This window comes from Watersipora subatra, chromosome 11 (assembly GCF_963576615.1).
Source record: "Watersipora subatra chromosome 11, tzWatSuba1.1, whole genome shotgun sequence".
Lineage (NCBI taxonomy): Eukaryota > Metazoa > Bryozoa > Gymnolaemata > Cheilostomatida > Watersiporidae > Watersipora > Watersipora subatra.
Window position 1 is genome coordinate 15,837,494 of NC_088718.1, and position 19,356 is coordinate 15,856,849.

Here is a 19,356-nt window from a genome sequence, read left to right on the forward strand (position 1 = left end):
AACTTACATGTTTAGTATGTGAATATTCGTGTTTAGTGTGTCAGTTCACATGTTTTATATGGCAAGGTTCATGTTTAGTATGCTAATTTACATGTTTAGTATGCGAAGATTGGTGTTTAGTGTGTCAAAATTCATGTTTGGTATGCTAACTTTAATGTTTTGTATTGCGAAACGCGCATGTTCGCTATTCCGCTGCGATCCTGTTTGATATGTCAATACGCATGTTTGTTATTCAACTTTTATTTTATTTGCGATCTCCTTTTTATTACATTTCGAAGAAATGTTCCTAAGTCAATCGCGCCCTTTTTTACATGTAGCCTGTGGCCCATCGACAAATAGTTGGCAAACTTGGAGAATTCCTCAATAACTATCTAACTTTTAATAACATCTAATAACTAACTTCCTCAATATATTATAAAAAAGGTCGTTGAAGAAATCTACGTCGTTGTTACTACAAAACAGAACAGTAACCTACAATACTCACTTGCTGTGATAAAAAAATCACACATAGAAAGTTGAGTCTTAATAGAATCTTGACTCTTACCTTTTTTCAAAGTCAAGCAACTTTTGAATTTGAAAGAATTTTCTATTAAACGAGTGTGGCAAAGCTAGCTTCGGATGTACGCAAGTTAGGAAATTTCGCTATAGTTTCTTCGCTCCCTAGGGTTATTGATCGAAATTTTCCACGTTTGCCAACTATTTATTGATGGGCCGCGGGCTACGTGTAAAACAGGGCGCGATTGACTTAGGAACATTTCTTCGAAATGTAATAAAAAGGAGATCGCAAGTAAAATAAAAGTTGAATAACAAACATGCGTATTGACATATCAAACAGGATCGCAGCGGAATAGCGAACATGCGCGTTTCGCAATACAAAACATTAAAGTTAGCATACCAAACATGAATTTTGACATACTAAACACCAATCTTCACATACTAAACATGAAAATTAGCATACTAAACATGAATCTTGCCATATAAAACATGTGAACTGACATACTAAATACGAATTTTCGCATACTAAACATGTAAGTTGGCATACTAAATATGTAAGTTAGCATACTAAACATGATTCTTCACATATTAAACATGTGAACTTATATACTAAAAAAGTTTTTATATTGTGGATATCACAAAATTTGACAAATGGCACTCCATATTATGTAGTCACTTCATGTGAGAAAAAGGCTCTACTTATTAGAATCTGCCTTTTAATTTATGCAGCAGTTTTGTTGAGAGCCGCTATAGCCCAGTGGTCTAGAATGCCTGACACAGCAGGTTGGGGTTCAAATCCTGATGTTGGTGACAGGAATGATACCCAACCTTAAATTGCTCCCTGCAACTGGGCATGTCTACACATGTAAAGGTTTCCTTGCCACTTGACTCAGACACGTCCAGTCAAGATCACAGAAACATTGTTTGTGTAACACTGGCTCTCAAAAACATGTCTGCTTACAGTGAGCTAAGCAGACATACTCAATGTTCAAGTGATTATATGGTAGCTATGTTAATACCTCGAGCTAGTTTTATATGCAATCATGATTGAGAGGCTGGAATTATAGTAGTCAAAATGGATAGTGAAGCTGCTACAATAGAAAGCAACATAGACATATCAATATGCTGCTCCTGACAATAATAAGAATAACTCTATTTCGTTAACAGAGCTTGTGTGAAAGTTGTTTATTGCTGAACCATATATTTCTTTGTCTAAAGACAGTTTTACGCTCATTTTTGATGAATTAACTACATAAAAAAAACTTAAAAACTCCTGTTTTTATTTTGTCATGGCTTTAGCGACTTGCTCAAAATTTGGAGGGGATTTTTAAGGAATTCGCATATAAGTTCATGATTACATAGCCCCACCACATTCTAAAATAATCATAGTTGGCAAAAGTTTCATCACTTAAATTGAAACTTTTAAAATGACGACAAATGCTTTAAAATTTTTGAGCAATTTAGATGTAGATGTAGGAGATGGATAGGAATAACCCACTCATTGATTCACGATAATAAAACATTCTATTAAATGTAATACATTAGGTAGATAAAACTTGTATTACACACTCTAATGGTTTGCACTTTGGTAAGATTTTTATAATTCTATGGATTGTCATTGCTTGTAACGTTAGTACCTAAGGCTACCCAGTGATAACGTTTGAGATCGCTTGATTTTGATGTAATGTAATAATAGACAAGATGCTATGAGTAAAATAATTTACCTTGGGTGCGGTTCAGAGAGGTTAAAACATTTGTAATATAGAAGTATGGTTCATCTCACAGATCTTGGTTCTAGATTTATAAGCTAAAGATAATTTAACCAGAAGCTTGATTCTATGATTTAAAAAAAAAATTATGAACTGCCTAATAAGATTATAATATCTTTGTAACAGTCATTTGTTTTCGTAACATTTACGTTATATATTTCATGAAAACAAAAGCAACTGTTACAATGCCTGGATTCCTGTTGATTTCTGTTACTTGTTAAACCTAAAACCAAAGTGTTTTATTATATGATAAACTGTTCAAGTTGATAACTTCAACTATGGCTGGATAAGAGCAGTGGATCTTAGCAACTTCTGTAAAAAATGAAACCATGTATGTGTATGTCACAGCATTTGGTTTTTATATGACCAACAATTTGCTATATGGTCACATCCCTTATCTAATCAACATAACTGCAATGAAAAAGATGAGGAGTTGTGCTATCAATGCAAGTTTTCAGCTAGTTCTTTCATCGGCGCAAGTATGTAATACTTTAAAATATTTAGACAAACACATATAAAAATATCAATACTTTTGAAAAAGATAAATAATAATATATGTTATATTTATTTTCAACATTAGAATAGTTTTATACACTGAGTTTAGGTTTTTCATTAGCTGGGTGAACTTTCGGAGTTATTTTTACGGAGAGAGGAAAACCCTCAACTTCTTGAAGACTGTTTGCCTCAGCTGCTGCTTTACTGGCGGCGTGTCGCGGTGAAATTGAAAAACCTTTGCTCAGCATCCGTCCTTTTGAACTGTCTCGTTCTACCTTTGGCAGTTTTTTAAAAGTCAAACTCGCCTCCGCTTCCCAGTTAGCATGACTGGCAGCAGATTCTTTGAGTGATGCTGACACTGGAGATGGTTTGTTCTTGTGAATTGGCTTCCTCGCTGAAGCTCTTTGCGCTCGATATTCTACTTTTCCTGTTTTGAGTATGATGAGCTCAGGATTAGAAGATTTTTCAGTTATCGGGTGGTAGGAGAACTTCTCAGATGTCATTGGTCTCCTTGTATATACCGCACTTGGTTGAATTTCAGCATCCCTGAGAACCTACATAAGAATCAAGCTCACAATAGCAAGATTACAACAAACAAAATTTAATGCTAAAAGTTGTTATTTTCTGCCTATTGTTAAAGAAAAGTCTATAGGGTTTAGAGTAACTGACTCAGGAGCAACAGGCTAGGGACTCGGGAGCCACAGGCTAGGGTTGGAGTTTTAGAAGTGCTACTCATGTTTGTGAGAAGGGCATCCTACCGTGTATTACCCTTTTGTTAATCCAACAATCCGGGTTAATTTGCTTTGGCTAGACAAAAAACCATTTGCCTAACATTACAAAAAACAATTTTCTAACAAATAAAGGACTAGGAATAACAGTCAACAGTAGTATCAGCTTGTTTTCCTGCAGTGAAACTAATAAAATAAAAATTAACTGAGCCAACGGTTACAAGATTATCTGTATGCAAAACACTCTCGATCATGTAACAGTTAAAACAAATTTAATCTGTTTGTTTGAGCTAGACAGTCTAGGCTTTAATTATTCAATATCCGGTGTAGTCTCGTTTGCTTTTACCCTCTTGCTGTTTCTAGTTGGTTGACTTTATAGGCAAAAGTTTTACAATGATGCAGGCACGATGCCAACATATTTGGCATCCAAAGTTTTGAAATGTTACCAACAACCGTAATCTTGACACTACAATGATTCTTTTGTCAAAATACAAGAATAAAAACTAATGACTGCCAACAGCCCTAGTTGATATGCAATTACATGCAGAGCGGGTATAGCCCTAGTTGATATGCAATTACATGCAGAGCAGGTATAGCCACTGACGCGCTGACCTGATGACATATGCTGAAGATGACAACATGCATAACAACATTAGTATTTGTACAGCCTGTAATGAATGCTGTTACACAGGAACAGGTTATAGAGTGTTAGTATAACTTGTTGCTTTAGAGCACAAACTTAACCACCTGCAGAGCTAGTCTGAACATGTGAGCAAGGAATGGACAAGGTTATAACGCACCTGGTTAATGCTTTGTGCGAGTTTGATGTGGAAGTGTGGAAGGATTATGGGAAGCTGGTTACATCTGTTCTTCTTTGTAACCACATGTAGCTGGCTCAACTAGGGAAAAATACTCTTGTATCACAAAAAACTCACTGCAAGTTTTTGGTTAGCATGCTGAATTCTGGTTTACCAATTTCGCTTATTCTAGGAACTGTTTGTTAGACGACATGCAACTATATTAGAGTATTCCGAGTCCGCTAGAGCTTCTTTAGAGCTGTTCTGTATTAAAACTGCTATGAACTTTGAGATGTCTGGGTAGTGGGTCATGTAAACACCTCATCTAGAAAGTACAATGCAAGTACTTACGTCCTTTACATTGCCATCGTGGAGCAGATTGTATATCTTAGCTATTTGATGGTTGGGTTTCCATTTATCTTTACCGAAGGTTTGTACGGGTTGTCCCACTCCTTCAACGGAGAGTTGGCTGTCTTCTAAATCAGGAAGCTCTGTACTAAGATGTAGCTTGCTGGGTCTGTTCCTACCATCTCCATAGGTATTTCTGTAGAAAAAAACAGATATAAATTATTTTTATTATAAATGGTGCGTGTATAATTATTTAGATGCATTTTCAATTAAAGTAAATCAATTAGCTAATGAGTTTGGAAATACCGATGTTCAACAATTTGGGTAATGCTACATTTTCATCCAGCTAGTTCAAGTGAAATGGAATGTCGTACTACTTTTCACTGGTGTTGATTGTGATATCCATCATCATTAACCGTTTTCTTCCAGTTGCAATTTTGTGCTAAGTATAATGAACAAAAAATCTAGCACCAAAATAAACTAAAAACTAGATTTTCAGCAACTGCGCTAAAAGGCTATAATCTACATGAACACAGGCCAGAGACTGAACTGAAGCGAGTAGTTGTTTTCTCCTAGTTGTAGACACTGATGGACACTAAAATGTGTTAGACAAATTTTGTATACTTAATACAATTCATTTAGTGTACTTATTACCACGTGCGTTTATCAACGAGTGGACAGCTCTTATTCCTTTCCTACATTTAGATTTGAATTGCTCAAAAATCTAATAAGTTGCTTTCATTTAAAAAAATTGAATTCAAGTGATGTAACCTCTGCTAGCTATGCTGTTCTTAGAATCTGACAGGGTTAAATGCCACTTGTATACTGAAATACTTAAAGATTTAGGCAATTGAATAGGTATATAAAATTTTTTTTTTCTTTATTTGCTTCTAGTAGTCAAGTAAAAGATTGCCCTGAATGAGCACAAAACCGTTATTTAGATGAAAGAAATATACATTTATATATATATCAGTAATAAAATTGAACACGTTGTTCATCAGTCTAAAAATTACAGCTCGTGTTTTAAACTCAAATGTATTTAAGCAAAATATTTCAGCATCAATGCAGCCATTGAATGAAACCAAAATGTTAAAATTTAGAACACTAGCACTTGGGAACTGCAAAAGCTGCCTTGCGGCATAATCGTCTTCAGTCAGTTGTATCCGGTGGGTATAGTCTAGAGGAAGATGTGACTGACACCTCTTCGCCCACCGGAGCTCTTAAATAATGCTCATTGAATGACTTGAGACGTACTGATTTACAAACGAATAAAGGGCAAGCTGCTCTCTACTGCTCCACCCATGTTGCATTCACAATTATGCGCCACAATTGTCTTTTATGAAGTCTATTGTCTAGGATGTCTGCCAATATCAAACAAACTGACACTATGCTAACTATAAATATAGACACTATGCTAACTATAGATATATTCAGCTTTCTATTTTTTTATGAGATCTCCATTATTTTGGTAGAGCGAAGTATTCAAAAGTTTCTTGCTCTCAGAGGCAAATTCACACTGAATCAAGCACCTGCGTTGCGGAGAGAATTATAACATAAAAACATTTCTGCTAGCATTGAAGCAAATAGTCATTCATAATAGAAGTACTTGAACTTCAAGTAGCCAGGTTTAACCGTTAATAAATGGTCAGTGTTTATAAATTAGAGATCACTGAATTTTAGGATGCTGATAGGTCAATGATTAATGCTTCAAAACAAAACTCACCCGTACAGCCTGTCTTGCAACTCACCTGTACGCAGCAGAACTCACATGTACGACCTGTCAGTAACAGAACTCACCTGTATGGCCTGTCAGTAGCAAAGTTCTCTTGTTCAAGGTTCTCAGTTCTGACCCAGTTGTAAGACATAGTTGAGTTAAAATTCTGAGCCTCAGCATTGTGTTTCCTACAGGCCGAATGTCTCTAAAAGTCAATAATAGTAATATTACCAATAATAATAATAATAATAATAGTAGTAACAGTAAGTACGAGAAAGAGTTGGCCTACTGAGGATAAACATTGAAATTAAATTATAAATTACTAGCAGTCTGACAGGCTCGAGTGCTGTGAGAGAACATCAGGTGTGATAGTAAATATGTGCACAACAATTCTAAACTCTTAGGATACTGAACGATTGATGCAGTTGGTAGTGCGATGGGCGGTAAAGCTGAACGCCGTGGGTTCAAATCCCTTACAATTCAATCTTTTTTCTCAGCATCCAACCATGGCTTTGGACCGAAGGATGCCAAGTACTCTAATGGTGGTAGAGGTTTATAATGTTCAGAAATTTGTAAGGGATAAGATAATAGCTGGTAATAATAAGTTAGCCGACTTTATCTGTCTGTACTTCCTGTTTAAGCCATTTGCCTGAGCTCTAGCTTCTTCTTTGTTTCTCAATTCCCGCAATTCTACATTAGCTAGCAACTAGTAGTTAGTCACTGATGTCTACATTAGTTAGCAACTAGTAGTCACTGATGTCTACATTAGTTAGCATCTAGTAGTCACTGATGTCTACATTAGTTAGCAACTAGTAGTCACTGATGTCTACATTAGTTAGCAACTAGTAGTCACTGATGTCTACATTAGTTAGCATCTAGTAGTCACTGATGTCTACATTAGTTAGCATCTAGTAGTCACTGATGTCTACATTAGTTAGCAACTAGTAGTCACTGATGTCTACATTAGTTAGCATCTAGTAGTCACTGATGTCTACATTAGTTAGCAACTAGTAGTCACTGATGTCTACATTAGTTAGCATCTAGTAGTCACTGATGTCTACATTAGTTAGCAACTAGTAGTCACTGATGTCTACATTAGTTAGCAACTAGTAGTCACTGATGTCTACATTAGTTAACAACTAGTAGTCACTGATGTCTACATTAGTTAGCAACTAATAGCCACTGATGTCTACATTAGTTAACAGCTAGTAGCCACTGATGTCTTCATTAGTTAGCATCTAGTAGTCACTGATGTCTACATTAGTTAGCAACTAGTAGTCACTGATGTCTACATTAGTTAGCAACTAGTAGTCACTGATGTGTTTTTGTATTTTCATTATTAAAAAAAAAGCTAAATTTTTTGTCTGAGATTAAATTATTGTCAAGCTTTACTATAATAAGAGTCATGTCCGTCTCTCCAAAGCCAGGATCAGAAGCTGAGGTAAAAAGTTGCTGCAAACAAATTAGAAATCATGCTATTCAGCTTGGTTGACCAACACTTTAATTTCTGCACCAGGCAACTGCCTTACCTATCCAATGGGTGAATAATTGCACACATGGTTTTCATACATGATGATCTCTCTCTCACACACACGCACGCACGCACGCATGCACGCACGCACACACGCACACACACATTAGTGTGCCAAGATACCGGTGTTTAATAAAGGGATGGTGAGAAGTTCTGCTGTACATACATCAGTGGAGTATTGCTTTTGTATCAGATTAGCTGCAACTGTTTATAAAATCCACTTAAAGCACACAGAGTAGTGTTTACCGATCATGAGCTCTTGAAAAGCCTTGTAAGGAGTGGGATTATACCTACACGAAGAGACCTATGTCAAGCTAACTGTTGTGGTAAAGTGTGGTGTATACCTACACAGAGAGACCTATGTCAAGTTAACTGTTGTGGTAAAGTGTAGTGTATACCTACACAGAGAGACCTATGTCAAGCTAACTGTTGTGGTAAAGTGTGGTGTATGTCTACACCAAAAGGCCTATGTCAAGCTAACTGTTGTGGTAAAGTGTGGTGTATACCTACACAGAGAGACCTATGTCAAGCTAACTGTTGTAGTAAAGTGTGGTGTATACCTACACGAAGAGACCTATGTCAAGCTAATTGTTGTGGTAAAGTGCGGTGTATGTTGTTGCTTACAACTAACTCACCTCTGCTCTCCTATTCAAATTGTTGATGTTGCACCAGGCTAGATCAACACTTAGCACAAGTAAAAAATAAAAACTTAAAAAATATTGTTTTTGCATCTCTTTCTGCTAAGGGATGATCTACATATTTATGTTACACTAGTATCCTAACAGTCAGGTGTGCCGTGAGAGATGGTCAGGTGTGCCATGAGAGATCATCAGGTGTAATAAGTAGCCATTTAGTTATTCCCAACGGTAAACGATTGGCGCAGATGGCTGAGTGTGGGTCTACCATGCAAAAGCCACAGGTTCGAACTCTGTTGCACCAAATGTTTTTCTAGCTTCTAAGCATGACTGTGAACAGGTTGAGCTCTTGTTATAGTGAAAATTATAGAATTGCGAACCAAGTAAAGAGAAATGAAAAGAATGAGGTTTGAACTCGCAACTCTTGTGTCACAAGGCTCCAAATTGTCTTAAAATATAAAGCTATGAAATTAGGCTAAAATATTGCTTAACATGATCGGTTGATGCAGTCCACCCTTTTCACCAGCCCTCTCCTCTCACCGGAAACATGTATAAAAAGCTAACCTTTTCGGCGTGTGCTACTTTTTTAAACTCGATCTGAGAGGTCTCCTTAAGCATGTTACTCCATGACATTCCACTTCTGTGGACCACATCTCTGTAGGTCATGATTCCCCTCTCTTGCACTAGATAGCCTTGCGTCGGTGTGATCACGTACTCCGCGCTGATCGTAGGCAAGAAAGCTGTGTTGGCACTTAGACTTCTGTTAGCCGACTGAAAGAGAGTCATTCTCAAATGTTTGTCTCTCTTTTGTGAATGTTGAACGAAAAGCATAAAAGATTATTCGGAGAGTACACAGAGTGAATTGTGATGTTTGTTTGCTCACTTAACTTATTACGTACATATGAAAACATAATATGTAGGCAGGTAAAGTATAATCATTGGTTAGATATGATGACACGTATCTGCTAATGCAATTTGTCAATAATGTTTACTTTGAAGTAGGAACGATTTTTGTTTTATTTGAGAGTAACAAATTGATTTGATTCTCTTTGTCTTAATTCTTATGTAGTTGCTAACTGATATGTTCTAGTTGTTTGTACTAGGATTTAGTTGAATATATTTGAATATATTAATTGAATATACTAGAATTTATACTAGTTGTTTATACTATAAAAATGTAGATTAACGTACATTTTGCAAAACATAATCTCTATCATTTGTACTATTGCTAACGAACGAAGTCGTAATGCAAAGGCTTACTGGTGCAGTATTTTACCTTAGAAATAATCACTTCAACTTGTTTACATTTCATGGCATATAGTAAATATTATTATCATATCTGAATCTGTATCTACCCCCAACTTACACCTTTAATGCATTATGTCTCAAGAAAGAGCTGAGCATCTATGATTTAACTCTATCGCTGTAAGATAAATTCTTAGCTGTGTTATGCTTTTCCTTCAGTACCAAAGACCTCTAAAATGAACTAGGCGGGTATAATCATATCCCTGAGATTTATGCTCAAGAAGTATTGTTTGTGATGAATAGTTTTATGCAATCGGAGGTTAGTCTTGAAACAGTCTTCAAAATATTCACACAACATGATATATATATACTGTTTGTACCTACATACACTTCTGATATGCACATATATATATATATGTATGTATACTGTTTGTACTTACATACACTTCTGATATGCACATATGTATATATATACTGTTTGTACCTACATACACTTCTGATACGGACATATGTACACTGTTTGTACTTACGTAACGCTGTACCTAGCTTGTGTGTTCAGCTGCTGTCAAATTTAAGAATGCAGTTTATATTCTCATCGGGTTGGACTCTTAGAGTCCAACCCGATGAGAATATAAACTTGAATATAAATCAAGTTGGCCTCTTAGAGTCCAACCCGATGAGAATATAAACTTGAATATAAAACAAGGTGGACTCCTAGAGTCCAACCCGATGAGAATATAAACTTGAATATAAATCAAGGTGGACTCTTAGAGTCCAGTTTGATGAGAAGATTGTTCGAGCCCTTAAAACTGGCAGCAGCTGATGCCTATGCAGCTGAAAGTTAAGTACAATGCAGCCTATTCTTTAAACTATTTATAGACTTAGCTCAATACTTCATGCTGAGCACTCTTTATTAGTTTCACGTAAATAATTATCTTTCAGATAATCATTTACTTCGATAGTACATATATATTTATATATGTAAATGTTTAAATAAAGTGTCTCATTTTATCTGGAGCATTTTTAAATACAACTGAATCTAAATTCACAAGGAACTGTAGTTCTTATGTAATAGTTTTTGTAAATGTCAGCTAAAAGTATCAAATGAAATATTAATTAAAATAATCTGAGATATTTCTATGCGTCAACTTGGCATTCCGTTTATAAATCTCAAGCTCCTCATTTTACCATGACTCCTCATCAGTTTTCGCTCGTCTACATAAAGCTAATACTTCCATAGAGATTTGGTATCTTTATTAAGGTCATGCCAAAAAAATACTATTGCTGGTTTCTTACACTAACAGGTTTGCCTTACCAAAGTATAGTAGTTCCTCCAAAAACAACTATAGTTTTCTACTAAAATGCTCACCGCAAACTCAGATGATAGAACTGAAACAATCTTTGTCATCCTCTTACAGTCAAGCGAGACAAGTATCGTAGCGATAAGCCCGGTCTACATCTGCTCTCTCCCAGCAAACAGCTCGAATGATCGGCTCACCAACCATGCACTAGTTCAATTCATTAGATCAGCACAATCTGAGTAGAAGCCTAGATACGTATCACGCTACAGCCTTTAATACATTCAACTCAACGACCTGTATGTCACGAGTCAGCATTATGTCGGCTTTTTCAATTGTAAACTCAAAGGAGGTGAAGCGAGGTTATTGAAAGATAACGATCAAAATAAGAGGCCAAATAAAGAGCCGTTCTTATTGAGCATAGAGGTGGCCTTATGAGAGATTATACTGTGTTTACTAAAGCTAACCGCTTCGCATACAATTAAACTACTTGAATGGTCAGTTACAACGACAGCGTGTCTTACGTAGGAGGTTGCTTTCATACGATTGAAAATCATAATTATGGCAGTTTCCTTCAACATAGCTATTCAGTAACGTAAAATAGAGCTACCAGATGAATAACTATAGAGCTATTCAGTGCCTCACGACTCGAGACGTGTTTGTTTTTATTAATAAAATATTATTTCTGCTGTATTTGTCTGGTCACTTAGAGGGGTAAATATTATGAATCACAAAAGGAAACTAGAAAAAGCTCCTATAAACGAGTTTGCAGTAAAATAAGAAGTAGGTTTTTTGGCTAAGGATTTAATTTATGATAAAATACAAATCATATGTAATGTCTACAGCTGTCTTTTGATTGAGTAACAAAGCATACGTACCTGTCTGTACTTGTCCTCTCAGCTGTGCCAAAAGACTGACATGCCCTTTCAGGTGTTTAATCTTCATTCAATTATACTAAAACAAACACAGTTCAACTGTGTGTCACAAAAGCAATCTAATTTACTCTGTTTTCTATATTTTCAAATGAATCGTTTGTTTGAAATGTTATAATTTATTTTGAACTTAGTGATTACACCGTAGCATACTATAATAACAATGAAACGTCACAAGCATCAATTAACATAAACCTTTATGAAGTGAAGAAACTGACGGTTATCCTACAGAACCTCAGTAAGTACTCTATTGGGACCTTTACTGACCACCATAGCATAAGAATAACAGTATATTTTAAATCTTCAAATTTGTTCTACATCCCTGTAACGAGTTTTAAGGTAGCTTCTGTGTATTCCCTGTAACTACTGTATAATCCCTGTAACTACTGTATAATCTCTATATTTTCTGTAACTACTGTATGATCTTGGTAACTACTGCATAATTCTTGTTACGACTGTATAATTCCTATAGCCACTGAATATTTCCTGTAACTACTGTATAATCCCTGTAACTCGTGTATAATCCCTATAACTACTGTATTATCTCTATAATTTCTGTAACTACTGTATAATCCTGGTAACTACTGCATAATTATTTTTACTACTGTATAATTCCTATAGCCACTGTATATTTCTTGTAACTACTGCATAATCCTTGTAACTCGTGTATAATTTCTGTAATTACTGTATAATCTCCATAACTACTGTATAATTCTTGTTACTACTGTATAATTCCTATAGCCACTGAATATTTCCTGTAACTACTGTATAATCTCTGTAACTCGTGTATAATCCCTGTAACTACTGTATTATCTCTATAATTTCTGTAACTACTGTATAATCCTGGTAACTACTGCATAATTATTTTTACTACTGTATAATTTCTATAGCCACTGTATATTTCTTGTAACTACTGTGTAATCCCTGTAACTCGTGTATAATTTCTGTAATTACTGTATAATCTCCGTAACTACTGTATAATTTTTGTTACTACTGTATAATTCCTATAGCCACTGTATATTTCCTGTAACTACTGTATAATCCCTGTAACTTAAATATAATTCCTGTAACTACTGTATAATCTCTATATTCTCTGTAACTACTGTATAATCTTGGTAAATACTGCATAATTCTTGTTACTACTGTATAATTCCTATAGCAACTGTATATATCTTGTAACTACTGTATAATCCCTGTAAATGCTTTATCATCCTGATAACTGCTGTATAATCCCTGTAACCACTGTATAATCCCTGTAACTAATGTATGATTTCTGTAACTACTGTATAAGGCTGTAACTATCATATATTCCCTATAACTACTGTATATTCTCTGCAGCTACTGTGTCATCACTGTTTGTACTGTATACTTTTTGTAACTACTGCATATCTGTAGCTACTGTACAATCCCTGCCAATAAAAAATAGGGCATAGTATGTAAAGTATCTAGTAGCTGTGCACCTATTTGAATCCTGTCTGGACTGTAATTGGAACAGTTTATTACTTTTTCCTTATATTCACTGTCTAAGCAGCCTGGGGAGTGCCTGGGGAGTGCCTGGGGAGTGCCTGGGAAGTGCCCGGGGAGTGCCCAGGGAGTGCCTGGGGAGTTGCCGGAAGTGCCTGGGGAGTGCCTGGGACGTGCCTGGGGAATGCCTGGGGAGTGCCTGGGGAGTGCCTTGTGAAAACCATCAGATGGTGTTTCTTGTTTTTCGTTGCAAGCTTCAATTTGTTTCAATTTAGAGTCTGTCAATAGTTGAATGATCAACCTCTGTCATGAACAAGTCTGGTCAGTACGCGGTTACTTAGACAACTGCATCCATGACTATATAATAATTGTATCTATGGCTATATAATAATTGTATCCATGACTATATAATATTTGTATTCATCACTATATAATAATTGTATCCATGACTATATAATAATGGTATCCATGACTATATAATAATTGTATCATGACTATATAATAATTGTATCTATGACTATATACTAATTGTTTTCATGACTATATAATAATTGTATTTATGACTATATAATAATTGTTTTTATGATCACATAAACATCGAGATCGATGACTACATATATTATCTAATTTCAAAAAGTTTTAGAATCTACAATATCTTGCAACATTTACAATAATTTGGAAGTTGTCAGCCCTCATTACTGAGAAAGGACAACTGTGTTAAGTGGCTAGTATCAGCTACATAAAATATTCTGACTTGCCATCAAACTATGGTTAATTGTAATTGCTAGTTTTATAAATTCTAAATTTTTAAATTTTAAACATATTCTGAGCATGTTTTAAAGAGATGAAACTTTGAAATCATTCAACAACATAAATTTGGTACGCATAATGTAATGAAACTCATGGCATGCTACTCATGAAAGTCATGCAACTACAATATTGGTGTAAAATTTATGTTTAATAAAACGCTTATAACCTAACAGTATAATAAAAGCCTGTTAACTCAAAATGACATAGAAAGTAGTAAACAAACGCTTATGAAAACAGTCTAAATTGGAAAGCAAGGTGAACATTTCTGTAATTTAATAATAATAGTGATAATAATAGTCTTTTAGGCAGATCTTGTCCACCTCAGTTTAGTAGAGGAGGTCAGTGACAAAAACTAATGCTAGCTTTTATCTGCGGTAATGATATTAATAATAGTAATGATATTAATAATAGTAATGATATTAATAATAGTAGTCAACAAGAGAGTTCTAAGTGAGGTTTATGTAAGTCAGCTTACATCTGAATTGTGGAACGATTAGAACGTAAGTACTATGGCTGAAGCTATGTGGTCAATTATCTACATATAGTCTCAGTTTAACAAAACTACTCAATCCTTTTGCAAGAGTACCAAACGTATTGTTTCTATCTTGAGTCAAATTTATCTCAACGTGAATTATTTGTAGTTGTTTTCCCAGTAAACAAATAACGCGAAATGCAAAGTTAGTTTCACTCGCAATAAAAAGCTTACTCTCTTGTTATATAGGATGCTTTTCTTGCTTTATTAAATATTCAAATGAAATTTGTTATACACAAATGAAATAACATACACGAATCATAAAAAAGGCAACAGTTGGCCAACAAAATTAAACAAATGGTTTAACATATAGCGTGTAAAATACCTTTCTCTGCTAAGAGAATAGATATTAAATAGAAGATTGTCAAAGCAGTAATCAATGATATTTTCAAAATATTTTTTAGATGTTGAATACAATTTGTTTCTATTATTTGAGTCGAAATGAGTTGAAGATACGTTATTTTTGCGTAAAAAATGAAAACACAAACCATAAATTATTTTGATACCTTCAATTGATGTAAAATAAACATTTAACATAGGCAGAGTAAGAAGATACAACAATTAAGAAAAATATAATTTGATGGACTGAGATTTGATGGAATATGATGTAGATTAGCAAATAGTTAAAATGCTCTTTAGATAATCAGATATAACACATGCTATACACATTGGTGATGGTCTAGCGGTCTAGAGGTACGGCGGTCTAGAGGTCTGGAGGTCTAAAGATCTAGAGGTCTAGTGGTCTAAAGATCTAGAGGTCTAGCGGTCTAGAGGTCTAGCGGTCTAGAAGGCTTGACCTGCAAATAACAGGTTGGGACTTAATTCCAAAAAAACCACTGGTAAGGATAACAAAGACATTGAATCATAAATTGCTCTTGGTCACTGGGCATGCCTCCAACTATCAAGGTTCCCTTGCCAATGGACTCGGAACATCCAGCCAAGATCACAGAGCCATTGTTTGTACAATAATGCTCTTAAATACACAGCCTCTGCTAGCAGTAAGCTAAGCAGACATCATAGTCAATCTTCGAAGGATTGCTAGTTGATATCGGCTCTAGTTGATATCGGCACTAGTTGATATCGGCTCTAGTTGATATCGGCTCTAGTTGATATCGGCACTAGTTGGTATCAGCTCTAGTTGATATCGGCTCTAGTTGACATCGGCTCTAGTTGATATCGGCACTAGTTGATATCGGCACTAGTTGGTATCGTCTCTACTTGGTATCATCTCTAGTTGATATCGGCTCTAGTTGATATCGGCTCTAGTTGGTATCGACTCTAGTGGATATCGGCTCTAGTTGATATCGGTTTTAGTTATATCAGATTTAGTTGATATCGGCTTTAGTTGATATCGGCTCTAGTTGATATCAGCTCTAGTTGATATCGGCTCTAGTTGATATCGGCTCTAGTTGGTATCGACTCTAATTGATATCAGCTCTAGTTGATATCGGCACTAGTTGGTATCGTCTCTACTTGGTATCGTCTTTAGATGATATCGGCTCTAGTTGATATCGGCTCTAGTTGATATCGGCTCTAGTTGATATCGGCACTAGTTGATATTGGCACTAGTTGGTATCGTCTCTACTTGGTATCGTCTCTAGTTGATATCGGCTCTAGTTGATATTGGCTCTAGTTGGTATCGACTCTAATTGATATCGGCTCTAGTTGATATCGGCTCTAGTTGATATCGGCTCTAGTTGATATCGGCTCTAGTTGGTATCGACTCTAGTTGGTATCGACTCTAGTTGATATCGGCTCTAGTTGATATCGGCACTAGTTGGTATCGTCTCTACTTGGTATCGTCTTTAGTTGATATCGGCTCTAGTTGATATCGGCTCTAGTTGGTATCGGCTCTAGTTGGTATCGACTCTAGTTGATATCGGCTCTAGTTGATATCGGCTCTAGTTGATATCGGCTCTAGTTGGTATCGGCTCTAGTTGGTATCGACTCTAGTTGATATCGGCTCTAGTCGATATCGGCTCTAGTTGATATCGGCACTAGTTGGTATCGTCTCTACTTGGTATCGTCTTTAGTTGATATCGGCTCTAGTTGATATCGGCTCTAGTTGATATCGGCTCTAGTTGATATCGGCTCTAGTTGATATCGGCTCTAGTTGATATCGGCTCTAGTTGATATCGGCTCTAGTTGGTATCGACTCTAGTTGATATCGGCTCTAGTTGATATCGGCTCTAGTTGATATCGGCTCTAGTTGATATCGACTCTAGTTGATATCGACTCTAGTTGATATCGACTCTAGTTCAGGCTATTGAGTTGAAGTTGCAGTGTTGTGTGTCTTTATTCTGTCGATCTCTTTGCAATTATAAACGTCATAACCGCACTTTCGTTTGATTTGAGCATTTTAACCATGATCAAGTTTTGTCGATCTTTTCTTGAAACATACTGGCAGTTAGATCACCTCAAACATAAAAACAATCACAATTAATAAAAAAATATGAATACTGTTCTGATAAATCTACTAAAGCTATGTATAAGTTTATCGTTAAAACAGCAGAAACTGAGAAATAAGGCAAGAAGTGAAGGGCAGGTGTTGCTGCCATGCAAGTCACCAACCACCAGAGCTGTACTGTGCTTTTCCAGCATCATTATCATCACTTTGCAGCCACCATTCATCTCTAGAAGCACTCAAGCACTTAAGAACTTCATGATCTAATCTTCTTTGTAACAGAGAGTCTGGTCTACTGGTTATCTATTGATTAGAATATCTCGTTTATATTACCTGACCAAACTATCAATATTCAATAAACTAACAGACTTAGACCTTGCCGGTGCTGCAGTAATGCACAGCGCTGCCGCTTTGGTAAGTCTTGAGCTCAAACTCTAGCATCTGTTGAGATGTTGCGTCATCTTGTGGCTAAGAATTAAGTGAAGACTTTAATCTTTTCTTTTACAGTTTTATAAGCTTTAATTATAAGCTTTCTTTTTTTACAGTTTCATTCAACTTTTGTCTATCGACCAGGTTTGAGGATCATATAATGTTGATTCCTGTTCCATTTTTTGAGATGATTGATTCCTGTTTCATTATATGAGATGATTCTGCAATTTTAGCAATTAAATGATTATTAGAGTATAAATTACTATTTAAAAAACTGTTATTTAAATGAAAAGCTTAAAGATGAACTTAAACAAAATTTTAGTATCAAACGAAAGTGCTATTAGGACGTCTGCTGCAAACAGATTGACTGAACAGAGACGTGTAACGCTGCTTTTTAAATCCAATTAACTATAGACTATAGAAATTAGTGACGTCTTTTAGCATTTTCTTCTGAACGAAAGTCCTTATTAAATTTTGTCGATTTTGATCTTGAAACATCCTGGCAGTTACATCCCCTCAAACAAAAATCAATTGCAAATGATAGACGAATATTAACACATTCTACTAAAATCTACTAAAATTTTGTACAATTTATCTGTAAGTCAATATTATTTTTAAAATTATGAGACGTTTAATGGAATGCAACAAAACAATCAGCTTTTTATTTCATGGCATTAGACTGACATGCATAAAACTAAAATTACCTAATTTTGTTGTAATTATGTTTTTTAATATAGCTTTCGGTAAAGAACTTCTAATAGAAATTAGTATTTTTTCTAATATCTGAGTTATCAACTTCACTACCCAAGTTAGCAAAAAAGCAAAATATTTGATCTCTTGTTTCTCACCAAACACGAAAATAAAAAATTTTAAGCACATGGATTTCAGGTTTATTTACTGGGCTATCAGTGGTCATGGCTGTTGGTAGAACATAATCAATCATGCATTACTACATCTGGCCTTCCTAAGCTAGTTTTTCTGGAGCTTTTCTTCACCTAAGAAATGTTGTCATTGTAGGAGGACACAATTCCTCAATCAATAATGAGAATAGCAGTCTGTTGGAACAATTACACTAAATAATAGAAATAAGTAACGCAATCCCATTAGGTAGAGTAAATGATAAACATAAATACTGCTTTCCCCACGCGGTAATGAAAAGGCTCCAACGATATACAAGTGATTGCTTCTTTGAAAAACCTCAATATTAGTGTTTCTAATCTCCATGCTGAATGGGGGTCTTTAACTCATTCTCTGTTTACATCCTTTCAAAGTCAGCAGTCATTATGCATAGTACCTTCTTAAGAAAGGTAGTTAGCTGATTTAACATTGGGCTGCCATTTTGCGGCAGCGTGAAGAATAATTAGTTCACTTGCCACTCGTAAGCTTCGTCTGCAGCGTTCTCTCTTTCTCTATCGCTCGCTATCATGAGCTTCAACGCCGATCTAATGTGTTTCTAAATCTGCTACCTTTTCCTCCTTTTTTTCCTGCCAGTCTTCACTTTTGAAGTTATTTGCTAAAGTTCAAATCCATTGGCTACCAATTTTTTGTAGATTTGCACAACAACTTTTATCACCTGTTAAACAGTCTAGATTCTTTTCAGTACATCTCGCAAACTTTTCTTCTAACTCATTTGTATTTGACTTCAACGACAATCTTATCAGCTGATGGTGTGAAAGAATACTAATGGTGAGAAGAACCATAAATTCAAGGTGAGTAGAGGTGAGAGCCCA

General features: G+C 35.5%; 2 protein-coding genes across 4 annotated transcripts in view; one reads left to right on the plus strand and one right to left on the minus strand.

The window, feature by feature from the left end:
• The window catches only part of LOC137408500 (uncharacterized), a 43,736-nt gene that overhangs the window by 14,060 nt on the left and 10,320 nt on the right, over positions 1 to 19,356 (plus strand). The window lies entirely within an intron of this gene.
• On the minus strand, positions 2,607 to 11,251 carry LOC137408669 (uncharacterized). Of its 2 annotated transcripts, none has more exons than XM_068095252.1 (6): positions 11,127 to 11,251; positions 9,077 to 9,283; positions 6,430 to 6,551; positions 4,636 to 4,828; positions 4,288 to 4,386; positions 2,607 to 3,313 (listed from the first exon to the last, which is right to left on the minus strand). In XM_068095252.1, the coding sequence occupies exons 1-6, from the start codon at positions 11,163 to 11,165 to the stop codon at positions 2,852 to 2,854; spliced, it is 1,122 nt and encodes a 373-aa protein (XP_067951353.1). In that variant the 5' UTR covers positions 11,166 to 11,251; the 3' UTR covers positions 2,607 to 2,851. The 2 variants fall into 2 exon arrangements, with proteins under 2 accessions (XP_067951353.1, XP_067951354.1); XM_068095253.1 differs by having other exon boundaries at positions 11,073 to 11,155.

Bases quoted from the DNA above. Each gene is read 5' to 3' on its own strand.
- LOC137408669 (XM_068095252.1), bottom strand. From the start codon at position 11,165: ATGACAAAGATTGTTTCAGTTCTATCATCTGAGTTTGCG. The intron at 4,829-6,429 runs GTGAGTTCTGTT...TTTTTTCTACAG, and splicing joins GCTACTGACAGGCCATACAG to AAATACCTATGGAGATGGTA. The intron at 3,314-4,287 runs GTGCGTTATAAC...ATTCTTATGTAG, and splicing joins TCGCACAAAGCATTAACCAG to GTTCTCAGGGATGCTGAAAT.